Genomic DNA, 20,178 nt, shown 5'->3' with positions numbered 1-20,178 from the left:
AGAAAGGCAAGGGAAATAAAATGGGATGGCGACCCCACTCCTCTTAAGACACCTGATCCAGTGGGACTTTTAACTCTTCCTTTTCCTGTCTCTACCTTGAAGAGCGGCTACCATGTCACGCATGCGTAAAAAGCGCCTTCCCCGACTGCTCTCGTTGCGGCACCTTTGTCGTTGCTATGGGAACGGCAAACTTTCAAGGTGGCGGCCACAGGGTATTCCGGGGACTCGAGAGAGGCTCGTGGCAGGTGGGCGGGAGGGTAGAGAGGAGCGGGCTTTTCATTGGCCAGCATGTTTAAGGGGCCCCCGAAGATGCTCCGCAGGAATTCAAATATGCCAATCATCACTCGTTAATTAGCCCCCCAGCTGGCGGAAGCGGGGAGGAGGCGGGGCTCACAATGTAAATTTATTTAGTCTGAAGGGAGGAGAGATGCTCTCCCCGGTCCTTAAAAGCCATTAAGCACCGGCACATCTGGCTATGACGTCACTGAAGGAAAGTGTTTAGCTCGTTGTGTTGCATTAACCGTACTTTTCTGGAAGATTTTTTTTAATTTTTATTTTAAATCCATTTATATCCCGCCCTTCTCCGAAGACTCAGGGCGGCTTACAAGCTTAGCAGTAGCCTTCATTCTATGTATATGCCTGCTTATTAGGGCTTTCACACACACCCCCAAGCGGCATTATTACAAAGTCAGCTTAATTGCCCCCAACAATCTGGGTCCTCATTTTACCTACCTCGGAAGGATGGAAGGCTGAGTCAACCTTGAGCCTGGTGGGACGCGAACCTGCATTCCTTGAAGCATGATTCCGACTTTAACAAACAAATGTATTTATCTATTCTAAGAGGGTTCAACTTTTCTATATTTTTTGTGTTTTCTACTGTACCATAGTAGACTAACGTATTAACCATTTATTTATTAAAACAATGTTGTTCAAGGTTACAGATATGAAGATAAACTAATTCAAACGAAGAAAAACTAAAGGCTAAAGAAAAAAGTGCAAAGAGATAGAAAAAAAATAAAAGTAAAAAATAAAAGATATATATAAAATGACTTCCCCTCCAGATACTGTAAGTAGAAACAGTGGCAGCAAACTAATACTTTTTCTTTTGTTTCAATTTTAAAAATGATCTCATATCTCATTCCTTATCAATGATCAAATTATAAAAACTCAATTTTAATCAGCAAAAAGCAATGAAGAGCTATTAGAAATAATAACTTATTTTAACTTTAGTCCATTTTGTATTCCATGTTATCCCTTCCTCTAAAGAAAAGCAGAAGAAATCCCTCCCCATTTATTCACAGATCCTTAAAGCCTTATCATTCAGCCCTGGTCGTTAATAGGAAACAGAAACCACAACACATATATTTTAACCCTGGTCAGATAAGTTCACTTATCTTCCATTTATTTTTTAAAAGCATAATCTTTAACCCTATCAAATGATATCCCACAAATTGATTTCTTATCACTTTCTCTATCTCCTTTCAGGAACAGCTTCAGTAGTTCAACACATCCTGTTTATAAAACCAAATAAGGCTTTCAAAATCATTCTTCTGGTTTGTTACAGTATTTGTACGTCCTCTTTAATTATTAAGACATTAGCTGGTTTCAAATGTAAACTCATTATACTGTAGCATCCCTTTAAATATCAGTCTTGCTCTTTGGTATAAATCCATTTTCAAACCCACAGCATCTTTTCCCATATCCATTTTCAATCAGCCCCAATCTCTGTTTTGTCCAGTAAAATCTGTCCTCCTATATCCTCTGATAAATCCATTTTTATTATATCAGACAATCTTATAACCAATTTCTGAGGACATTGTTCCCAAACAAACTTAATTTCTTCAACAGTCAAATAGTATTGCTCCATTGTGTTTAACATTCTCCTCCCCTTTAATTGTAATACTTCGTTCCCTCTGTCAACCTTCAAAGTTCCCACATTATATGTTTATTTTCCAATCAGCAAATTTTTCCCATGGGAGGATTGATTAACAGTTAATTTCAAAATCTTCATGTATTCTTTTATAATATTTTAAACACCCTACGGGAAATATTTTCCCAAGTCAACCTAGCTCTTTAACTTTCAGAAGTCAACATTCTAGTTCCTTCCCCTTTTGCTGTTTTTAAAAATAAATAAAGTTTTTCTAATCCTTAAACTTATATAAAACTTCTTTCATCAAGGGTAGAAATAAACTTGCCCTTCAGAAGATTCTTAACATCTTGAAAATCAATAACAAGAAATTCCTAAAGTAGTGGGCCAACCCAGTGTCTGTCTGAAGGCACTGAATCTGGGCTTAGGCAAGACCAGACCTGGGCATTTTATGCCCCCCCCAGGCCGTTTGGCTGACCCAGTCTGGCCCACATGAGGTCAATCAGAAATTAGAAATCAAATGTATATTGGTGTGTGTATGTGTGTAGCAGAAGAAGCTAAGTTGGGTCTGGCTCCTTGAATTGGTTGGTGGTCACAGAAGGATGAGAGGAGAAAGTTCTCTTCTGCACCTGTGCAGCTTTCACCCCTCACCTGGAGCAGCCTAAGGAGTTGAGCCGATGGAATTTGAGGACACCAAATCAATTTACATTGGTTCCAACCATCACAAAAGTTCCAGTTTCTCATGTGGCCCCTTGGGAACATTAATTGCCCACCCTGGGCAAGATTATTTTCCCCTGCCTCTTAGAGTGCTCAAACCCACTGGAGATTGCTATTTTGCAATCTCTTTGGGGGTAGACGCTGTATGGACCAAGCCTGTGGATGGTCCTAGACCTAGTCCTGTCCTTGATCTGGAGTTTCAAGGAGCTCTTCCATTCGCCGGCTCCTCTTTTTGCTGAGATCATTGGTTCTGTGAGAATAGTCGGCCACTGCTTCCCCAGATGTTATGCATTAACAATTTCTATTGCATTTAATTGTTTATTTAAAGATTTATAAGGCTGGCCAAGTCAGTGTCAGTCTAAAAGCTTCAAGAGTGATTTTATCCGTAAGTACTCATCTTCAGTGGGAAACTCCTCCCCAGAGTTGGAATAAATCAAGGTTTTATATAAAATGCAATTCAGTTTCAAATAGATATAGGTCCTTGGTGGTGCAGTGGTTAACAATACAGTGTTGGGGACAAACTGTATACCCACAGCCAGGAGTTTGATCCTGACTGGTTGAAACTTGACTCAGCTTTCCATCCTTCTGAAGTTGGTAAAATGAGAAGCCAGATTGTTGGGGGCAATATGCTGATGCTGTAAACTGCCCAGAGTGCCGTTACCAATTTGTGCTACATTACTTTGGGTGGTCACAAGAGAGCAGTAAACAGAGGCTAACCACAACCCCTTTGCTGACATCTAGTAATCATCAAGAGATTTGCAGCCCAGATATCGTTATCCTAGGGCAGTCATCAGATTGAAATCTAGGCTCTATGATACGGCAGAAGATACGCTACGACAGGCACATTACAACTATTAAAGGTATGTTGGGACAACACTTAGAAATCATGGCATATCCCCCATCCCCTCGCAAATATTCAAATGTTCATAGGCTCCACCAATGGCAATCTTTTCAGGCTGGGAAATCTGGAAGTTGTAATCCAATATATTGGGGAGCACCGGGCTGCAGCATATTAGATGATAGAATTTCCATTCTAGGATTAGTATTTAATTTTCCATTGAGGATAAAACATTTGAACAGTTGCTTCTCTGATCATGTGCCATAAAGTCATTGTTGACTCTTAGTGACCACATACAGCAAATTGTCTCCGTGATGATCTGCCTTCGGGTCTCCCAACATCGTATCCATGGCTATCCTCTTCTCTTTCCTTTCACCTTTCCCAGCGTTAGAGAGCTAGATCTTCACACAATCTGTCCAGAATAATTTGAGCCACGTTATTTGTGCCTCAAGACTTACTGGGTTGATTTGTTCAGTGATCCATTTGTTTATTTTCTTGGCTGCCTGTGCTATTCTCAGGAGTCTTCGACACTAAAATTCAAAAGCACCAATAAGCTTCCTAACCTGATTCTTCAAAATCCAATTTTCACTTCCAGAAGCTGTCATACCCTGTTTCCCCAAAAATGAGACTGGGTCTTATATTAATTTTTGCTCCAAAAGATGCATTAGAGCTTATTTTCTGGTTAGGTCTTATTTTCAGGGCAATATAGTACTAAATACGTCCGTCTGGTTGACAATCTTAACTGGGGCTTATTTTGGGGGTGGGGCTTACAGTATATGAGCATCCTGAAAAAATCATGCTAGGGCTTATTATCCAGTTAGTCTTATTTTTGGGGAAACACGGTAGAACACACCATTGATTCTGTGATTCTGATTTTTGTAGCTATAGACATCACAGCATTTGAATATCTTTTCCAAAGCCTTCAATGGGCATTTTAGCATTGCTGGTTTGCAATGTACTGTATTTCACGAATTCTTGTTTCTTGTGATAGTTGATCCTAAAAGGCAAAAGCTATCCACTACCTCAATATCTTAATTGTCAAGTCTAAGGCTGGTTATTGTAGCTGTTGTCATTAATTTGGTTTTCTTTATATTTATTTTAGTCCCGTGTTTTTTTTATTATGTCCCTAGACTTTTATTAATCGTTTGCAGATTGTTTGCCTTTTCAGCTAATTCTGTCTCGTGCATTATCAAAATAAGAACTCATTATTATTAGAAAGTTAGTTTGATATAGTAGTTAAGGCACGGGTGTCAAACTCGCTGGGTCATGTGATGTGTTGCAACATATCGTGACTTTTTTTTGCATTGCCAGAGCTGGGGTGGGCACGGCCTCCGTATGATGCAGCCAGCCCTGGGGGCCGGCAGTTTAACACCCCTGAGTTAAGGCATCAGGCAAGAAACTGGGAGACAGAGTTGTAGTCCAGTCCTGCCATAAGTATGAAACCAGCTGGTTGACCTTGGGCCAGTCACTCTTGGCTCTAGGAAGCAGGCAATGGCAAACCACTTCCAAAAACTTTGCAAAGAAAACTGCAGGGACGTGTCCAGGCAGTTGCCAGGAGGCATAAACTAACACGAAGGCATATATACACATATTATTAGTAACAAACTGTCCTGCCCTTAAAATCCATTAATACACAAGAGAATTAAAAACATAAATCATTGCTTCCCTGGTGAATTGTTAGACCTCTTAAAGAAATGTAATCTTTAACAGTGAATTGTTGGTAAAGCTTACTAAATACCGTATGCGAAATCTGTCAATTATGTATAAGTAATTCATTATCCAGCTGACTGGATTTGTCTCTGTGTGTGTGCGTGTGCATGTGTGTGTGAGAGAGATTTCTCCATATTTCTTTTTGCTTTCTGTAACTCTTACAGCTGCTTGAGCTGAAATGGAGACAGAAATTGATAACATAAATACATACTTAATGTTTATATTTCAATAAATTAAGAATTAATATCTTAAAGGCATAATCAAGGGAGGCATTTTATACAAATTCTGTGGGCATACATCTGTGTCTTGGAAAATTGGCTCTTTTTGCCCTGTCTGGACTATATTCAAAACTCAACTAAATCCTCCAGGACACTAAATTGATTGCATGTTGTGCTAAAATAAGACTAATCCTTTGCAATCCAGAGTTGCAACTCTACTTTTAACGCTAGTCGCATTCACATAATAACTAAACCATTTGCAAATCATGGTTAGTTGGTTGAACCGTGGGTGGCTGCCTAATGCACCAAACAATAGGCCACAACTGTTCACATACAAGCCAAAGCAAAGTAAATAACATTATGGCTGCATGAACCAGGTCACTGTATACAAACTGTAGGGTAAATTGATATAGTATCTCCTACCCATTTTCTTTGTAATTCTTATCCCTTGTTATTTTTCCAGTCTGAAGCAACAAGCTTCATTTCAGCTTAGGTCAACAGTAATAAGTTAGTATTATGTATGGCAGTGAAAGCTGGACCATAAGAAAGGCTGAGCGCCAAAGAATGGAGGCCTTTGAACTGTGGTGCTGGAGAAGACTCCTGCGAGTCCCTTGGACTGCAAGGCGATCAAACCGGTCAGTCCTAGAGGAGATCAACCCTGACTGCTCTTTAGAAGGCCAGATCCTGAAGCTGAAACTCAAATACTTTGTCCACCTAATGAGGAGGAAGGACTCACTGGAGAAGAGCCTCATGCTGGGAAAGGTTGAGGGCAAGAGAAGGAGGGGACGACAGAGAATGAGGTGGCTGGATGGAGTCACCGACGCAGTAGGCGTGAGCTTAAATGGACTCCAGAAGATGGTAGAAGACAGGAAGGCCTGGAGGAATGTTGTCCATAGGGTCGCGATGGGTCGGACACGACTTCGCAGCTAACAACAACAAATAAGTTAGTATTAGGAAAAGAATTTTCTGCTGTAAAGAGAAGGCATCCCAGATCAAGTGCAAGGTCTGAATTAAAGATAAAAAATAAATACACCTACCTAGGATGTGGATCAGAGAATAGGGAATTTATTCAGGAGATATGATGAATGTAGCTTGGGCTATTTACATACTACACATAATTTCTGCATCTCTCTTGCCCAAAGTAAATCAATTCCAGTACCATTATTTTCAAAACAATTGATTTCGGCTGCAATTCTATATCGACACATCTAGAGCAAGTCCATCCATGTGAAATGTGCTTAGCCAGATAGCACTGAAAATAACTTATTCAAATTAATGAGATTTAAAGATTGGCAGTTTTCACTGCTTTGTGTTTTATTACGATTAAAAAACTGCTGTTTACTTCTCCCTTATTCCACATTCCCTACACAAACACTTATTTTGTTAAGTATTTTGTCACATTCTTCCTTCCAGAAACGTATCCTCGGGGTGTGTGTGTGTGTGCGTGTGCCATGCCCTCCCCCAGTTTAGAATCACACTAACCCTAGGAGGTAGGCTGAGCAAAGACTTGCCCAAATAATCCTTATCACTGTGTTTTGAAATGCCATTGAATTAGCTTGTGCTATTCTGATCACTCTTAGGCAATGCATTATTTCACTGTCACAACACAAGTCATTTCTTCCACTGAATTAATCAACCAAATGTTCCGACTTGATTGCTTCATTAACTATAAAAGTAAAACTCTTCTATGTTATGCATGTTTCAATGGTGTCTTAATTAGCCCCTCAGGGAAGCATCTTGATAACATGAAGTACCCTCCATGAAGGAGGACCTATGGAATAACATGGATTTCATTTCTCACCTTTCCTGGGTTCACTAGGATGGCAGAGGAACTGGTGAGTAAACAGCTAAGCTCTTAGTATGTACACATTCCTTCTCCATCGGTTTCACAGAGGCAGTAAACAGGGGAAGAAGCTGGCTGGGTTTACATATGGGTAAATACATGTTTGTCTGTTAGCCCCGGCTTGCCTAATCAGTGTATTAAATAAGTCACAATTGGACGGGTTCACTAACACGCTGAGCTGTTAATTGTGTTTCTAGAAACCACAGTGCCCAACGAAGTTAACAAAAGTCAAAACAGATGACATTGTAGATTAGTACACACATTACGCAAACCCAACTGATCTCTTACCTGGAATGGTGAAGAGTTTCAATCCACAGTAGGAGGGGAAAGGAAGAAAAGATCTCCAGCTGGGGTCCACCAGCTTCTCAGATGATCAACTCTGCTCTTAAATGTTTGCATCAACAAGGAGGTCTTAATCTTTCATCAAATCCCTGTTCAAGTAATCCTTGCTTGGGTCCTAGGTTTGGAGCGACCCTCCCAAAAAATTTGCTGTGTAACTTATGGGACAAGCCTTTAGATATTTGCCTGTTAGGCATACTTCCAAGATAACTGCACACAAATCCCTTCATATTTTTTCTTATATTTAGGCAGTATTGTTTATACCTCCTCCAGGTGGTATACTACCCCCAAAGTCTAATAACAAATTCCACAGTTCTTGATAGGCCTCTGATCTGATCCAGCAAGACCGTCCCCATTATGTATTTAATCAACCAACATTTTTTATTATACACATATTCATACGTTTAGTCAACGCCATCACAACCTCACTTTGTTTATAATGAACTGGTTATTTAAAGACAAAAAAGGCCATTTCCTTTGCTGGAACTGTGGCAAGGACAAGGTATGCTTAGTCTGTAACCGGTAAAATCTCTGAAGTATTTCAGAAACAGCAAACTGGTACTAGTTTGGGTTTTTTTAAAAAAAAAAACATATCAGAGATTTATTGCTTCCTGCAGTAAAAGTTAAGTCAAAGTGGAACTAATAGCGCCTGATAAATTGGATCTCCATACATTTATGCCTGAAAAAAGCTTGAGCAGCCAATGGAACAGTTGCACTGTCCTCAAAAAGTGGGAAGTTGAGGGTGTGTCATTAATAAGCCGACGAAACCCACCTTACCAAACTGATGCTCAAAGATTCTTGTGGGTTTCGGAGGAAAGGCAAGAAGACCAGTGTTGCTTCGACCAAAATTGGTTGCCTTAACCATTGAATCCTGTCCTTTGCTTTGACAGTTCTCCTACTTCTTCCTTCTGGGTTTGGTTGCTTACCCCAGTCTCTACTATGTCCTGCGTTGGATCCTGGTGCACGTCTGGAAAATGGAAATCTGCTTTGCCGTCTATGTAACTGCCAGGTGGGAGACTCCCTGGAAACCTAGACCTACCACAGGCTAAAAGACACGGGGAGAAAATCACTCACATCCACCCAGCTAGCCCAACCACTTCTGCCCATCCCTGTTTTCAGAAAACCAGCATGCTACAATGCTCGTAGTCAGCCGTAAGGTGTCACTGCTGATTTAGTTACTTCCTCCTGGCAGCCAATTTCTCTTTTACCTATCAAAGGTTGTATCAGGGTCACCTCTTAGCAGGTGGAAGATTATCCCTTAATGCATTAGGAGGGGAATGGGTTAGCTGCCCCATTGTCTCCACAAACTGAGCTGAGATTATAGGCTTAGCTAAATTTCCAGCGATCCTGCCAGAGAAGGGAAGAGGGAGAGCTCCAGGAAGTTAGGCTTCGGTGTTGCGGGGGTTAAATGATGAGGCCTGATTAGCTGCTTTGGAAAAGGGGGAGCAATGCTCAGCCCGCTCTCAGACGGAAAGAAGCAACGACTTAGCGGAGTCTGTTAAGGGCAGCAAAATCTGCCTCTCGAGCTTCATCCCTCTGAGATGTCCTAAGCCTCCAGCTTAGACCTCCAATCCTGAGTCAGATCCATCCTACCCGGCTTCGTCCCCCACTGGGCAGGTTCCCCACAATCCTTCTCCACCCATACATAGATCTCATCTTCCCTCTCCCACCATGCCTTGCAACCTGGGCCCTGAGCTTCTTTAGCTGTGATTATTCAACACTGAGCTGTGCTACCCTGCTCTTCTTTCTGCCGGTCCATCTGCACAGCGCAGTCCACTGTCTCTTTAAGTTGTTCCCGCACTGTGCTGACAGCTGCTCCCCCTCCCTCCCTCCCTCCCTCCCTCCCTCACTCACTCCCTCCTTCCCCCGACTGAGTCTCTCTCTGTGTCTGTCACAGCAGCTCTGCTAGGGACCAACCCTCCCACCGCCATCCCCCCTTCCCTCTCCATCCCCCCTTGCCCCCTGGGGGACCATGAGCCTTCCTCGTGGACACCCGGAGGGATCCCAGCCCCACTGACCCTCCCCATCCTCCGCTCTGCCCTCCTTCCTCCTTCCTCCTCCTCCTCCTCCTCCTCCCCCCATCACCCCAACCCTGCAGCCTGAGCGAGATGTTTCACGCCTTGGTAGCAGGGACCATTGTCTTTCCTGGCCTCTTCCTGTTGTCCAAGAACGGCCTCAAGTGGCTACCGGGCCTGCGATGGGAGGAAGCTGACGCGGTCATCGTCTCAGCCAGGTAACCAGGGATGCAGGAGGGGATGCCAGCAGGATCTAGCAGTCCAGAGGGTGGGCAGGCAGGAGGGCAGGCCGAAGGCCTCAAGGATGAGCTGATAGGCACCTGGAATTTCTGTAGGCATGTTAGTTTGATGTGGGGGAGGGGGGTTAAGGAAAAGGGGGGAACTGTGGGTCCTGGGGAGATGGAATGAGAAGGGAGAGGTTTTTTTGGAGGGGGAGTGGTGTCCTCATCCCTACCAAGCTTTCCTGATGGCTTCAGAAGGAGAGGCTAAAGCTGGAAGCCAATCCTTAGGCTCACAGGGAATAGAGTAGGGTGCGTTGAGTTTCCAACTCTCTTGGACCCGTGAGGAATCTCTATCAATAGAAAAGCATCCAGGATTTTCTGGAAGAAGCATTGTATTGAGGCTGTCAGCCAGTGGATATGTTCCTAGGACCCCCACAGTGGGAATGGGACCATCATAGGGAAAGCAACCCACACAGAGTCGAAAGGGCGTCATTCCCACCTCTTGATAACCCAACAGTAGTGATAACTCATGAAAGTCAAGTCTTAGCAGGGTGTTTTGAGCCTGGGATAGAGGTGTCACCAAACGGGTTATCGGAGTCACTGTTTGTTAAGCTGTGAGTTAAAGTACCCACAGCTCTGCACTCCAAAATGGAAATTCATTGAAAAAAGGAGTCTTTCAGGAGGCTGGGTGTTTTGTTGGGATACATAAAGAGATGCTTTAAAAAAAAGGGGGGGCATTTAGTGAAAGCCCCAGGTATGTCTTCTAAGATGGGGTGGGGGGACACTGAGTTGCCCTAATCACTTAGGATGTTTTCTTTAAAGCATGAAAGCCTCTCTGTTGATTGATTTCTGGAATCACTTGAGAATGTAGCTGGGTCAATGGGCAGCTGAACCGTTTAGCCATTGCTACTTATCTCCAAATGTATCCAACCAATGGCAGTTGTTATGGGATGGTGGAAGGTGGGTGGGTTGGAATTAAAGCTGTCGGTCAAGGCTGGCAGAGTTCTGGAGCAATGTAATAGTCTAGGCTGGCTCCCAGAGTATCAGATTGGGATCGAGAACTACAGTTTGGGCCTCATAACTTCAGACCTAAAATGGAAACAGGGTTCTAGAATCCAAGAGAAGAGGAAGAAGAAACCAGAGTTACTTAAACTTCTTACCATTTCCCATTCTCCTATCACAGACTTGTCTCCTCAGTGCAGGCCATTATGGCTTCCACGGTTGGCTACATCATCTCCTCATCCTGCAAGCACATTATCGATGACCAGTAAGTCAGCATTTATGGTGTAATGCCAGGGCAGCCCTATGGTGCAGTAATCTCATTCCTACCCCAACCCCATCTCTACCTTATTTTCTGAGTGCAGCCCAGACAGCATCTTGGCAAGGTCACACTACTGAGAAACTTGATACCTGCGCCAGGAGTGGCACCAAATTTAGAACAGGATGACAGTGACATGTTCCAAGCAGATGTACCGCAATGAGTAGGCTGGATCAGGAAGCTGGGAGCAGGGCAGAGAGTTTGGGGCCACCAGCGGGAGTGCTACGGTGTAGGGTCAGGCTCTGGTTTCTGGACCCAGAAAGAGCGTGTTCAGGATGCTGTTCCAAACTGAGGTGTTTCAAAGATTATGGGGATGGTGGAGAAAAGGTGCTTTGCATATAAGGATTGCACCCACCACGAAACTAGTAGAGGTGTTAGAGTAAGACAAAAGTAGCAGGATGGCAGAAGCCAAGCCTTGCTGAACTTGCACAATACAGTGCTGTCCATGGTGCTGCAAAAAAAGGTAGGCCTCAGAGTTGGTAACTTCCCTTTTCAGCACCATGGACAGCCCCCGCTCAAACTACAGCGAGTCGTCCCATTCTCATCCTAAATCCTCATATAATGTATGGGAGAGTTGATTTCTACAATATGTGCTGGAAATAAGCTCCAGGATCAGATTTGTCAGTCCCTCTGGCTTCTGGGAGGACTGCCAGCCCTCAGTTTCTGCAGAATCCAATTTGGCAGTAGGGCAGTTCTGCAGGACAAGAAAGACTGGAAACGCAGCACAAGTCCACACTGGGGGATTCTGAGGACAGAACAGGGTAGAGATGAAGGTTTGGGGTGGCTGTAAGTTATGGCAGGGGGTGTAAGTTGAATCTATTTCTATCGTGTCCTTCCTTTTTTTCCACAACGATAGTTTAGCTTCTCATTAATGAATTTAGTTGGGATTAATTCCCTCCCTGGGTGATGTTAGATAGGCATGTGGGAGCAGCAGAGGGAATTAGACCAAAGGAACAGCTGTTTCCGTTGCTGATTTGCATTCTGTGTATGTGTAATTAAGTTTTATTGGGCAGCCAGTGAGGAGGAACTCCAGGGCCTTTAGGAGAGGAGGAGGTTAAACCAGAGGGAAGTTGGATTGTTGGGTCCTCTGCCATGAGCTCCGATTGGATATGCACAGAAGGAGGGAGCTATGAGATAAGACCTCTCTTAAGGATGTGAAAACTGCCTCGGCGTTTTTATTTTCACAAAAATATCACGGTGCCCCTTCCACAGCAAACCTCCTTCTGGGAAGTAACGTGAGGTTTCACTGGCAACATTTCAACACTTTTGAAGTATCCTCTTCATTGACCCTCGTGACTAGATAAATCAAGAAAGAACCCTTCCTATGTAGGTCCTTCCGCATGGAAATCAAATACTGCTGTACCCGTCCTCAAAGCATACAGCCCAGTCCTCCTAAATGTGCTTCAGACCCAAATGCCCTACTTTTCCTTAGGTCTGGGCTCCACAAGGACGTTTGAGCTTAGCATCCTGCATTGCACTGCTGCTTTGGCATTTGGCCTAATCACCTTGCATGGAGCAGAGACTATCGTCAGCAGAAATGTTTGGGAGAGGGGGGGAGATAGCAAAGAGAGCTAGCTGAGCAAGGGATACAATGGTTAAGAAGTTGGGTCCCATCTGTAAAGAAACCCTGTTTTATTTATCTCTATTTCAGTTGCTCCTTAGCGTTTTCAAAAATTAGTCTGGACCAGGAAATTCAGGGGGGGTTAAAGTAGAACGAAATTAGTAGAAATTAGTCTGGACCAGGAAATTCAGGGGGGGGGGGTGTTAAAGTAGAACGAGACTAAGGCCAATGTTCCAAATTTACATGAATCTCAGTGCCTATTTATAGAGTTGTTGGGTTTCTAAGCCAAGTTGAACGGATGGGTCTCAGCCAGATACTAGCAAGCTAAAACATCCTGTTCATAAAAGCCAGAGGGAGTAATATGGAACCGATAAGTAAGGAGGAATTGCTAAGAGTATACCTGTCCTAGATGCAGCAGTGTCTGGAGTATCTTAGAAATAAGGTTGTCAGCAAGTAGAAAGCGGGGGAAGAGAACTGGAGAGAGGCCACATTTTCTCCAGGAGCAGAAGGATGTGATCAGGATCAGAGAGTGGGAGTGGGAGTGAGAGTGGGGGGGGGAGAGAGAGAGAGAGAGAGAGAGAGAGAGAGAGAGAGAGAGAGAGAGAGAGAGAGAGAGAGAGAGAGAGAGAGAGAGAGAAGGACGATGTGAGCAAGGCAGAATCTATGTTACCATTGTCCTTGGGAGTGAAGCACATCAGCATGTCATCAATTCCTCATTGATTGTGGCCTTGAGTCTGTTCCAGAGGGGTGGAGTGTGTCCTACTCTTCCATCCCCTTTGCTTGTGGCTCAAGTTATCTGCAGGGATTACTGTGTCTGTTAGCTGCTTATATTCCTTTACCCCTTTTTCACCTCCTGCAGGCACTGGCTGACTTCCAACTACACCCAATTTGCCGTCCCCTACTTCATCTACGACATCTACGCTATGTTCTTGTGCCACTGGCACAGGTACCAGGTCAAAGGGCACGAGTCGAGATGCGTCGAGAGCCAGACGCTGCACACCGCCATCCGTGCCTACTTGCACAAGGAATTACTGATGGTGATTCACCATCTTTTCATGGTGTTGGTTTGCTTCCCTGTGTCTGTGGTGAGTGGGACCAGGGGGGACCCGTGTGCACAGATGAGGATGGGAAGGGAAAGGATGGGCTGTTGACCCACGCGGCAGAAGTTGCATATAAGGTGGCTGTGCTTTAGAAGATGCTGCCCCACCCAACCAGGTCTGCCATGTTTATCCCTTTCCCCCCTTCAGCTGTGGCGTCAAGGCAAAGGTGACTTCTTTCTGGGTTGCATGTTGATGGCTGAACTCAGCACCCCCTTTGTCTGCCTGGGCAAGGTTCTCATCCTGGTGAGTATGATCTGCTACTGAGCTTCTCTCTTAGGGGAGCGGGCTAAGAGAAAGGTTCAGATTGGTTTTTACCTTGGTGTACATTACAGGTAGTCCTTGACTAATAGCCACAGGTAGCCCTCAACGCACGACCGCAGTTGAGGCCAAAATTTGTGTGGCTAAGTGAGAAATTTGTTCAGTGAGTTTTGGCCCATTTTACTACTTTTCTTGACACGTTTGCTAAGTGAATCACTGCAGCTGTTAAATTAGCAACACGGGTTGTTCAGTGATATCTGACATTGCTTGTCAGAAGGTCACAAAAGGCCATTACATGTCTCCGGGACACAGCAACCGTCATAAATGTGAGTCAATTGTCAAGGGTCCCAATGTAAATCACGTGACCAGGAGGATGCTACAATAGTTGTAAGAGTGAAAAAAAAAGGTCATAAGTCACTTTTTTCAATTCCTGGGAGTCTACCTCTGTGAAGATCTTACCTGGAAAGTCAATACAACCCAGGTGGCCAGAAAGGCCCAACAGAGACTCTACTTCCTCAGGGTCTTGTGGAAGAACAGGGTAGAACAATGGCTAATGACCTTCTTTTACCGGTCTACTATAGAGAGCGTCCTCTCACACTGTATTGTGGTTTGGTATGCTGGCCTGACAGCCACGGATAGAAAGATACTACAGAGGGTGGTGAGCACAGCACAAAACATCGTGGGCTGTCCCCTGACACCACTGGATGACCTCACCAGGGCTCGCTGCCTTGGAAGAGTGAAGAAAATTCTCAGGGACGACTCACATCCTGGTCGGTACCTCTTTACTCTCCTACCATCGGGTAGGAGATACAGGAGTATAGCCAGCCACACCAACAGGCTGAAGAACAGCTTCTATCCGTGGGCTGTCAGGCTCCTGAATGGGAAATAACTTAATGTATGATTGACTTGCAAGGCCGGTGTGTTGTGCAATTAGCTCACATGGTGTAACATTATGGTGGGTTTGTCGTCACTGTGAGTTGTGGTGGTGGGGGACATGAAGGGAGGCTCAGCCCATCTCACTGTATACGTGTCGTACTTTGATAATAAAGGTTCATTCATTCATTCATTCATTCATGCAACTTGGAATGGTCACTAAATGGACTGTTGTAAGTCAAGGACTACCTGCATTGACTTAGCGACCATCCAGAGTTACTGCTGCCCTGAAAAAATTACGACAGTCCTATGATCAAAATTTGGGCCCTTGGTATTTATGATAGTCGCAGAGTCCTGGAGTCACGTGGTCGCCATTCGCAACCTTCCCAGCTGGCTTCCGATAAGTAAAGTCAAGGGGGGGAAACCAGATTCCCTTAATGGGTGTGTGACTCACTTAACAACCACCTTGCTTTTGAAAAGAAATTCTGGTCCCCATTGTGGTCGTAAGTCGAGGACTATCCGTATAGGTTTTATATATTTGTCGTTGGGTTTGTTGACATTTTATACACTATTATAATTTATGAGATGCCCAGAGTTGCTAGGGTAAGATGGGAGACCTAATGGGAAGGCAGAAGAGGCTCACCCCTGGTGCTACAGAGAGAAGTGGAAGTGTTAGTCAACCTGAGCTGAATTTGCCTTTCAACTCTCTTCCCCCCCCTCTCTCCACAGTACAAGCAGCAGCACACTCTTCTCCACAAGGTGAATGGCATGGCCATGCTACTCACATTCTTCTGCTGCCGAATCCTGCTCTTTCCATATATGTACTGGGTATATGGGCAGTATGCTGGCTTGCCCTTCTACCGTGTACCCTTCTCCATCCCTGCCGAGTACAACTTGGGATCGGCCATCCTGATGGCTCCCCAAATATATTGGTTTGGCCTCATCTGCCGCGGAGCGTTCCGTGTCTTCCGTGCCCGGGGTACCACCAAGGAACAAGTCGTGCGAAACGGGCACAGGATGGATAGCCAGGCGCTGGACTAATGGCTCTCTTGCCCCCTCCCACAGCTGCAAACGGACAAGACGCCTTTTTTCCCCTATGACTTTATTTATTGGGGGGATGGGAGGGAGTGGGGAAGCTGGCTCCTAAGCCAAAGGGGAAACGGGAGGGTCTGGGAAGGGGGTGGGGGTGTCTCAAAGGAAGTCTTTAGAGGGCACAAAACCAAAGTATTCCTTGGTTTGCTATGTGGAAATCCTTTGCCAAAGGAAACCCTCTAAATTTGCAACGCTGTCAATATTTTGAAATGTCTATGAGTTGGGCAGGGTTTGAACCAGAGTGTAGTCCTAAACCAATGGGAATACTGAGGTTATCTATGTTGGGAGATAGTCAGGCCAGTGGGGCACAAGTAGATCAAGAGTCAACCGGATGTGGGCCTGTAGAGCAAAACCAGGTTTCTAATGCATCAGGACTCTGCCAAGCTGAAGAATGCATAGTGGCTATTGCTTGCTAGACTATGCTTAGATGACCTAAGATTTTTCTGAGCATGGCTAGCCAAGGAGAGACCCATGTGGCTTGCATGGGGGTGATACTATTACCTGAAAGCAGGGGTTATACCGTTGGATAGCAAGATTAAGTCAAATTCCCCCCCCCCCAATCCTATTTTTTTTAGAGTTGCAGAATCTCTATCACCTGTAAACACGATGGAGAAATAATACTGGGTTTGGCTTGCCCTCACCCCAGGCAGCAATAGGGGACCTATCAGCAGAATCAGTTATATTTGTAGGATAACCAATAAGGAAACACATCATTTTTTTTGGATGCTAGTAACATACATGGTCTTCAGTATTGCTGGAATGTCACCTACCCAGGATATTTAATTCATTCATATGTAGGTGTGGGTGTGAGCACACACCCACCCACAAACACACCCACACATTTATCCTCTGTAGCAAGATGATCAGAGGGGTGCTGCTTAAAAACCACATGCCCTCCTCCCCATAGCAATAACCAAGCAGGGGGAAAGACATATTCTTCTCCTCTTGACACTTTCCTCTGTTCAGCACAGAATTCCTTCACTGCTCACTCCTAGACTCTTCTTCACTTCATAGGGCAGGAATCTAGCTGTAAATAAAGAGCAAGGGGGGGGGGAATGTACTTATAACCCAAGGTCTGCCAAGTATTAAAGGAGCCTTTATCTACTGTCAGCAGAGGGGCTGTGTGTGTCATTTATTAATTCCAAATCCCCAGCCCCTTGTGTATTGCCGAGTCCTGCACAGTATTCGGATCACTCTTTCCCTAAAACCATGGAGGACCACGTAGCGTGTCTTTACAGCTCTCCCTCTTTAATCGTCTTTTATTTCTTTACTGATTTGTATCCCGCCTTTTATCATTTTTACAAACAACACAAGGTGGCAAACGTATCCAGCACGCCTTCCTCCTCCTCGTTTTCCCCGCAACGTTATTGTGAGGTGGGTTCAGCTGAGCAAGAGGGACTGGCCCAGCCGCCTTTGATGCCTTAAGATGGAACTAGAACTCACTGTCTCCTGGTGTTTGGCCCAAAAGTCACCTGGCCAGCTTTCATGGCTAAGGTGGGACTTGAATTCAGAGTCTCCCGCTTTCTAGCCTGGCGCGTTATCTCTTCATCGGTGAATACCTTGCAAATGCGTACAGATTCAAAGGCCTTTTACTTAACAGGAAGGACGGGGGGGGGAGGGGGGGAAGAGCACAGGGCAAGCCGTTCGGCTCAGGAAACTCTAGTCCTCTTCTCTAGTTGTGTTGTTTACGAAAAAGCCTGGAATGAGGAAGGAGGGGAAATCAGATCCGGGAGGAAATGGGAATGAGGAAATGGGCCCAAAATGTGGGCTCTTGAGAGCACCAGGGAAAAGGGTTCCAGCCGAGGCCTAAAAGATGTGGGCCGGGGCATCACTTACGCTTGGACAATCTGGAAAACAAAGAACAGCAGGATGAGGAGAATGGATCCCACCAGGATGTAGCGCAGCAGCTGAGGGAAAGCGCCTGGAAGACAAGAGAGAAAGGAGGCTTCTCGTGGGCCCCCACAACTCCAGCAGAGACTGAGGGAGCCCACTGCTCAGAAATAAACTGGGAGGGTTGTTTACCGGCTTAGGATCTAACAAGCAGGAATCCTGCAAAAAAAAAAAAAAGGCCAGGGCAGGGATTTGGAGGCATAATCTGTTGTGTCAAGCAAGTGACCTTCCCTTGGACTTCTTTTTTCTCACAAACAGGTTTAGAAGCCCCAACATGGAGGAGAGGGGGAGAGGGAGGAATGAAAGCTGTAACAAGGGAAGATATATCACACGCGTGGGCAGCGTATGCTTCTTTTTAGCCCCATGCTATAGTTTTCAAATGTCCCGTTGCTTGATTTCAGTCTTCCTGGAGGGGATTCTGGCAATCCCTAGAACGGTGTTTCTCAACCTTATCAACTTTAAGATGGGTGGACTTCAACGCCCAGAATTCCCCAGCCAGCCAGGGAATTCTGGGAGTTGAAGTCCACCCAATCTTCAAGGTGTCCGAGGTTGAGAAACGCTGCCTTAGAGGTGAATACAAACTGACATCTCACTTGGAGCAATAAATTCGGGCTTTTCTCCAATAAACTTATAGACATCTAGGATCTTCTCTTTATCGGAGTCAGGGTAGTCAAACCAGAGTGCCTCATGGGAGGAGGACTCCATTGTCTCATTGGCGTCTTCTACTTTTTCTGCCGGTGCTGTGGGCCAAAGAAATAAGAAGCAGATCCATCAGAGAACACAGGAAAGCATTCTTGATGCCAAAGGGAAGTTAACACTTCTTAAAATTGGTTTCATATTATTACTGATCAAGGACAAAAGTATCTTCCTTACTTTTATATCTGTTTTCAGAACTGGTGGATAATGACTTTATTCCTCAAACATAACCATCCTTACATTCAGTCATAACTTTTCTATCTACCTTCTCTCTTTTAACATTTTATGGAAGGTCTCTTTTAAGCATTCAATTCCCATCAATTGTGTGATCAATTAACTGTTCCCCAGGTCTTTGTTTATAAAATGAACAAACTTTTTTCTGACTGCAATGCATATAGCCAGGAACTAATGAAAAAAGTGCTGGAGTTTATCACAATATTTTTTTCTGTACGACTATACGTGGATAGTGCTATGATAGTAGGCTCTTGAAATTTCCCAAGTCATTTCAACATCTCTTTTGTAGTTTAAAAAGGCATTAATCACTTTTATTTATTTTATTTATTTTATTAAATTTATATACCACCCTATTCCCGTAGGACTCAGGGCGGTTTACAGGGAGGGTTAAAAACAAACATACAAAATCAGATTAAAATTAATTAAATCAAGTCCCCAATTTAAACTAAAACCCAATAAAATTAAAACCCCTCAGCCTGGGCCAGACAGCTCGAAGAGCCAAGTTTTCAGGTCCCAGCGAAATGAGCGAAGGTCGAGGGCAGTCCTAAGTTCCATTGGGAGTTGGTTCCATAGGGCCGGCGCGCCCACAGAGAACGCTCTTCCCCTGGGAATAACCCACCGGCATTCCTTAACCGGCGGTATCCTGAGAAGGCCCTCCCTGTGGGAGCGCACAGGACGAAGGGAGCTTGATGCTGGCAGCAGGTGTTCCCTCAGATAACCTGGACCCAAGCCATTTAGGGCTTTATAGGTCATCACCAGCACCTTGAATCTCACCCGAAGGGCAACCGGAAGCCAATGCAGCTCGCGGAGTAGAGGTGTTACATGGGAGTATCGGGAAACCCCCATCACAACTCGCGCGGCCGCATCCTGCACCAGTTGAAGCCTCCGAGTGGTCCTCAAGGGCAGCTCCATGTAGAGAGTGTTGCAGCAGTCTAAACGGGAGGTCACGAGCACGAGTGACTGTGCATAGGGCATCTCGGTCCAGATAGGGTCGCAACTGGCGCAACAGGCGAACACTTTTAAATAGTGTTAACACAGAACTAGAATCAACTTTGGTCTGGCATTGATGTTAGCCTTGTCACACTATGCTGGAGAATACCTAAAGACAATTCTGAGATAAAAGCCGCATCCATGTAGAGTTGTGGAATTATATTGTGAACAGATTTTTTTTCCCCCAGTTGCACACAGGCTCTAAAGAAGCTGCTGAAATTTATTCCGAAAACTTCAAAGAGTGGATTCATTAACAATAAAATAATCTCGACTTCACCTTTTTAGAGCCTGGGTTCATGCCTCATATGGATGATTTGGTTCTAGTTTGGTAGGTTGAATGAGATTTGTGTTATTTTGCCGGACCATAGTTGAACAAACCAGGGCTTGGCGTTATATAA

At 44.7% G+C, this 20,178-nt stretch overlaps 1 protein-coding gene and 1 long non-coding RNA gene across 2 annotated transcripts; one reads left to right on the top strand and one right to left on the bottom strand.

Annotated features, from left to right (window-relative positions):
- The first annotated feature begins 10,961 nt into the window (after nucleotides 1-10,961).
- LOC308677158 (ceramide synthase-like) lies at nucleotides 10,962-16,029 on the top strand. The gene is made up of 4 exons (XM_081343326.1): nucleotides 10,962-11,035; nucleotides 13,507-13,732; nucleotides 13,895-13,990; nucleotides 15,608-16,029. The coding sequence occupies exons 1-4, from the start codon at nucleotides 10,977-10,979 to the stop codon at nucleotides 15,917-15,919; spliced, it is 693 nt and encodes a 230-aa protein (XP_081199452.1). The 5' UTR covers nucleotides 10,962-10,976; the 3' UTR covers nucleotides 15,920-16,029.
- Nucleotides 16,030-17,349: 1,320 nt separating this feature from the next.
- LOC308676957 lies at nucleotides 17,350-18,583 on the bottom strand. The gene is made up of 3 exons (XR_014028389.1): nucleotides 18,447-18,583; nucleotides 17,807-17,891; nucleotides 17,350-17,667 (listed from the first exon to the last, which is right to left on the bottom strand). It is a non-coding gene; the product is annotated as an uncharacterized lncRNA (long non-coding RNA).
- Nucleotides 18,584-20,178: the final 1,595 nt, after the last annotated feature.

The sequence above is a fragment of the Vipera berus genome (assembly GCF_964194415.1).
Source record: "Vipera berus genome assembly, chromosome: Z".
Lineage (NCBI taxonomy): Eukaryota > Metazoa > Chordata > Lepidosauria > Squamata > Viperidae > Vipera > Vipera berus.
Note: the sequence above shows the minus strand (reverse complement) of the source record. Positions and strands in the feature narration are given on the sequence as shown.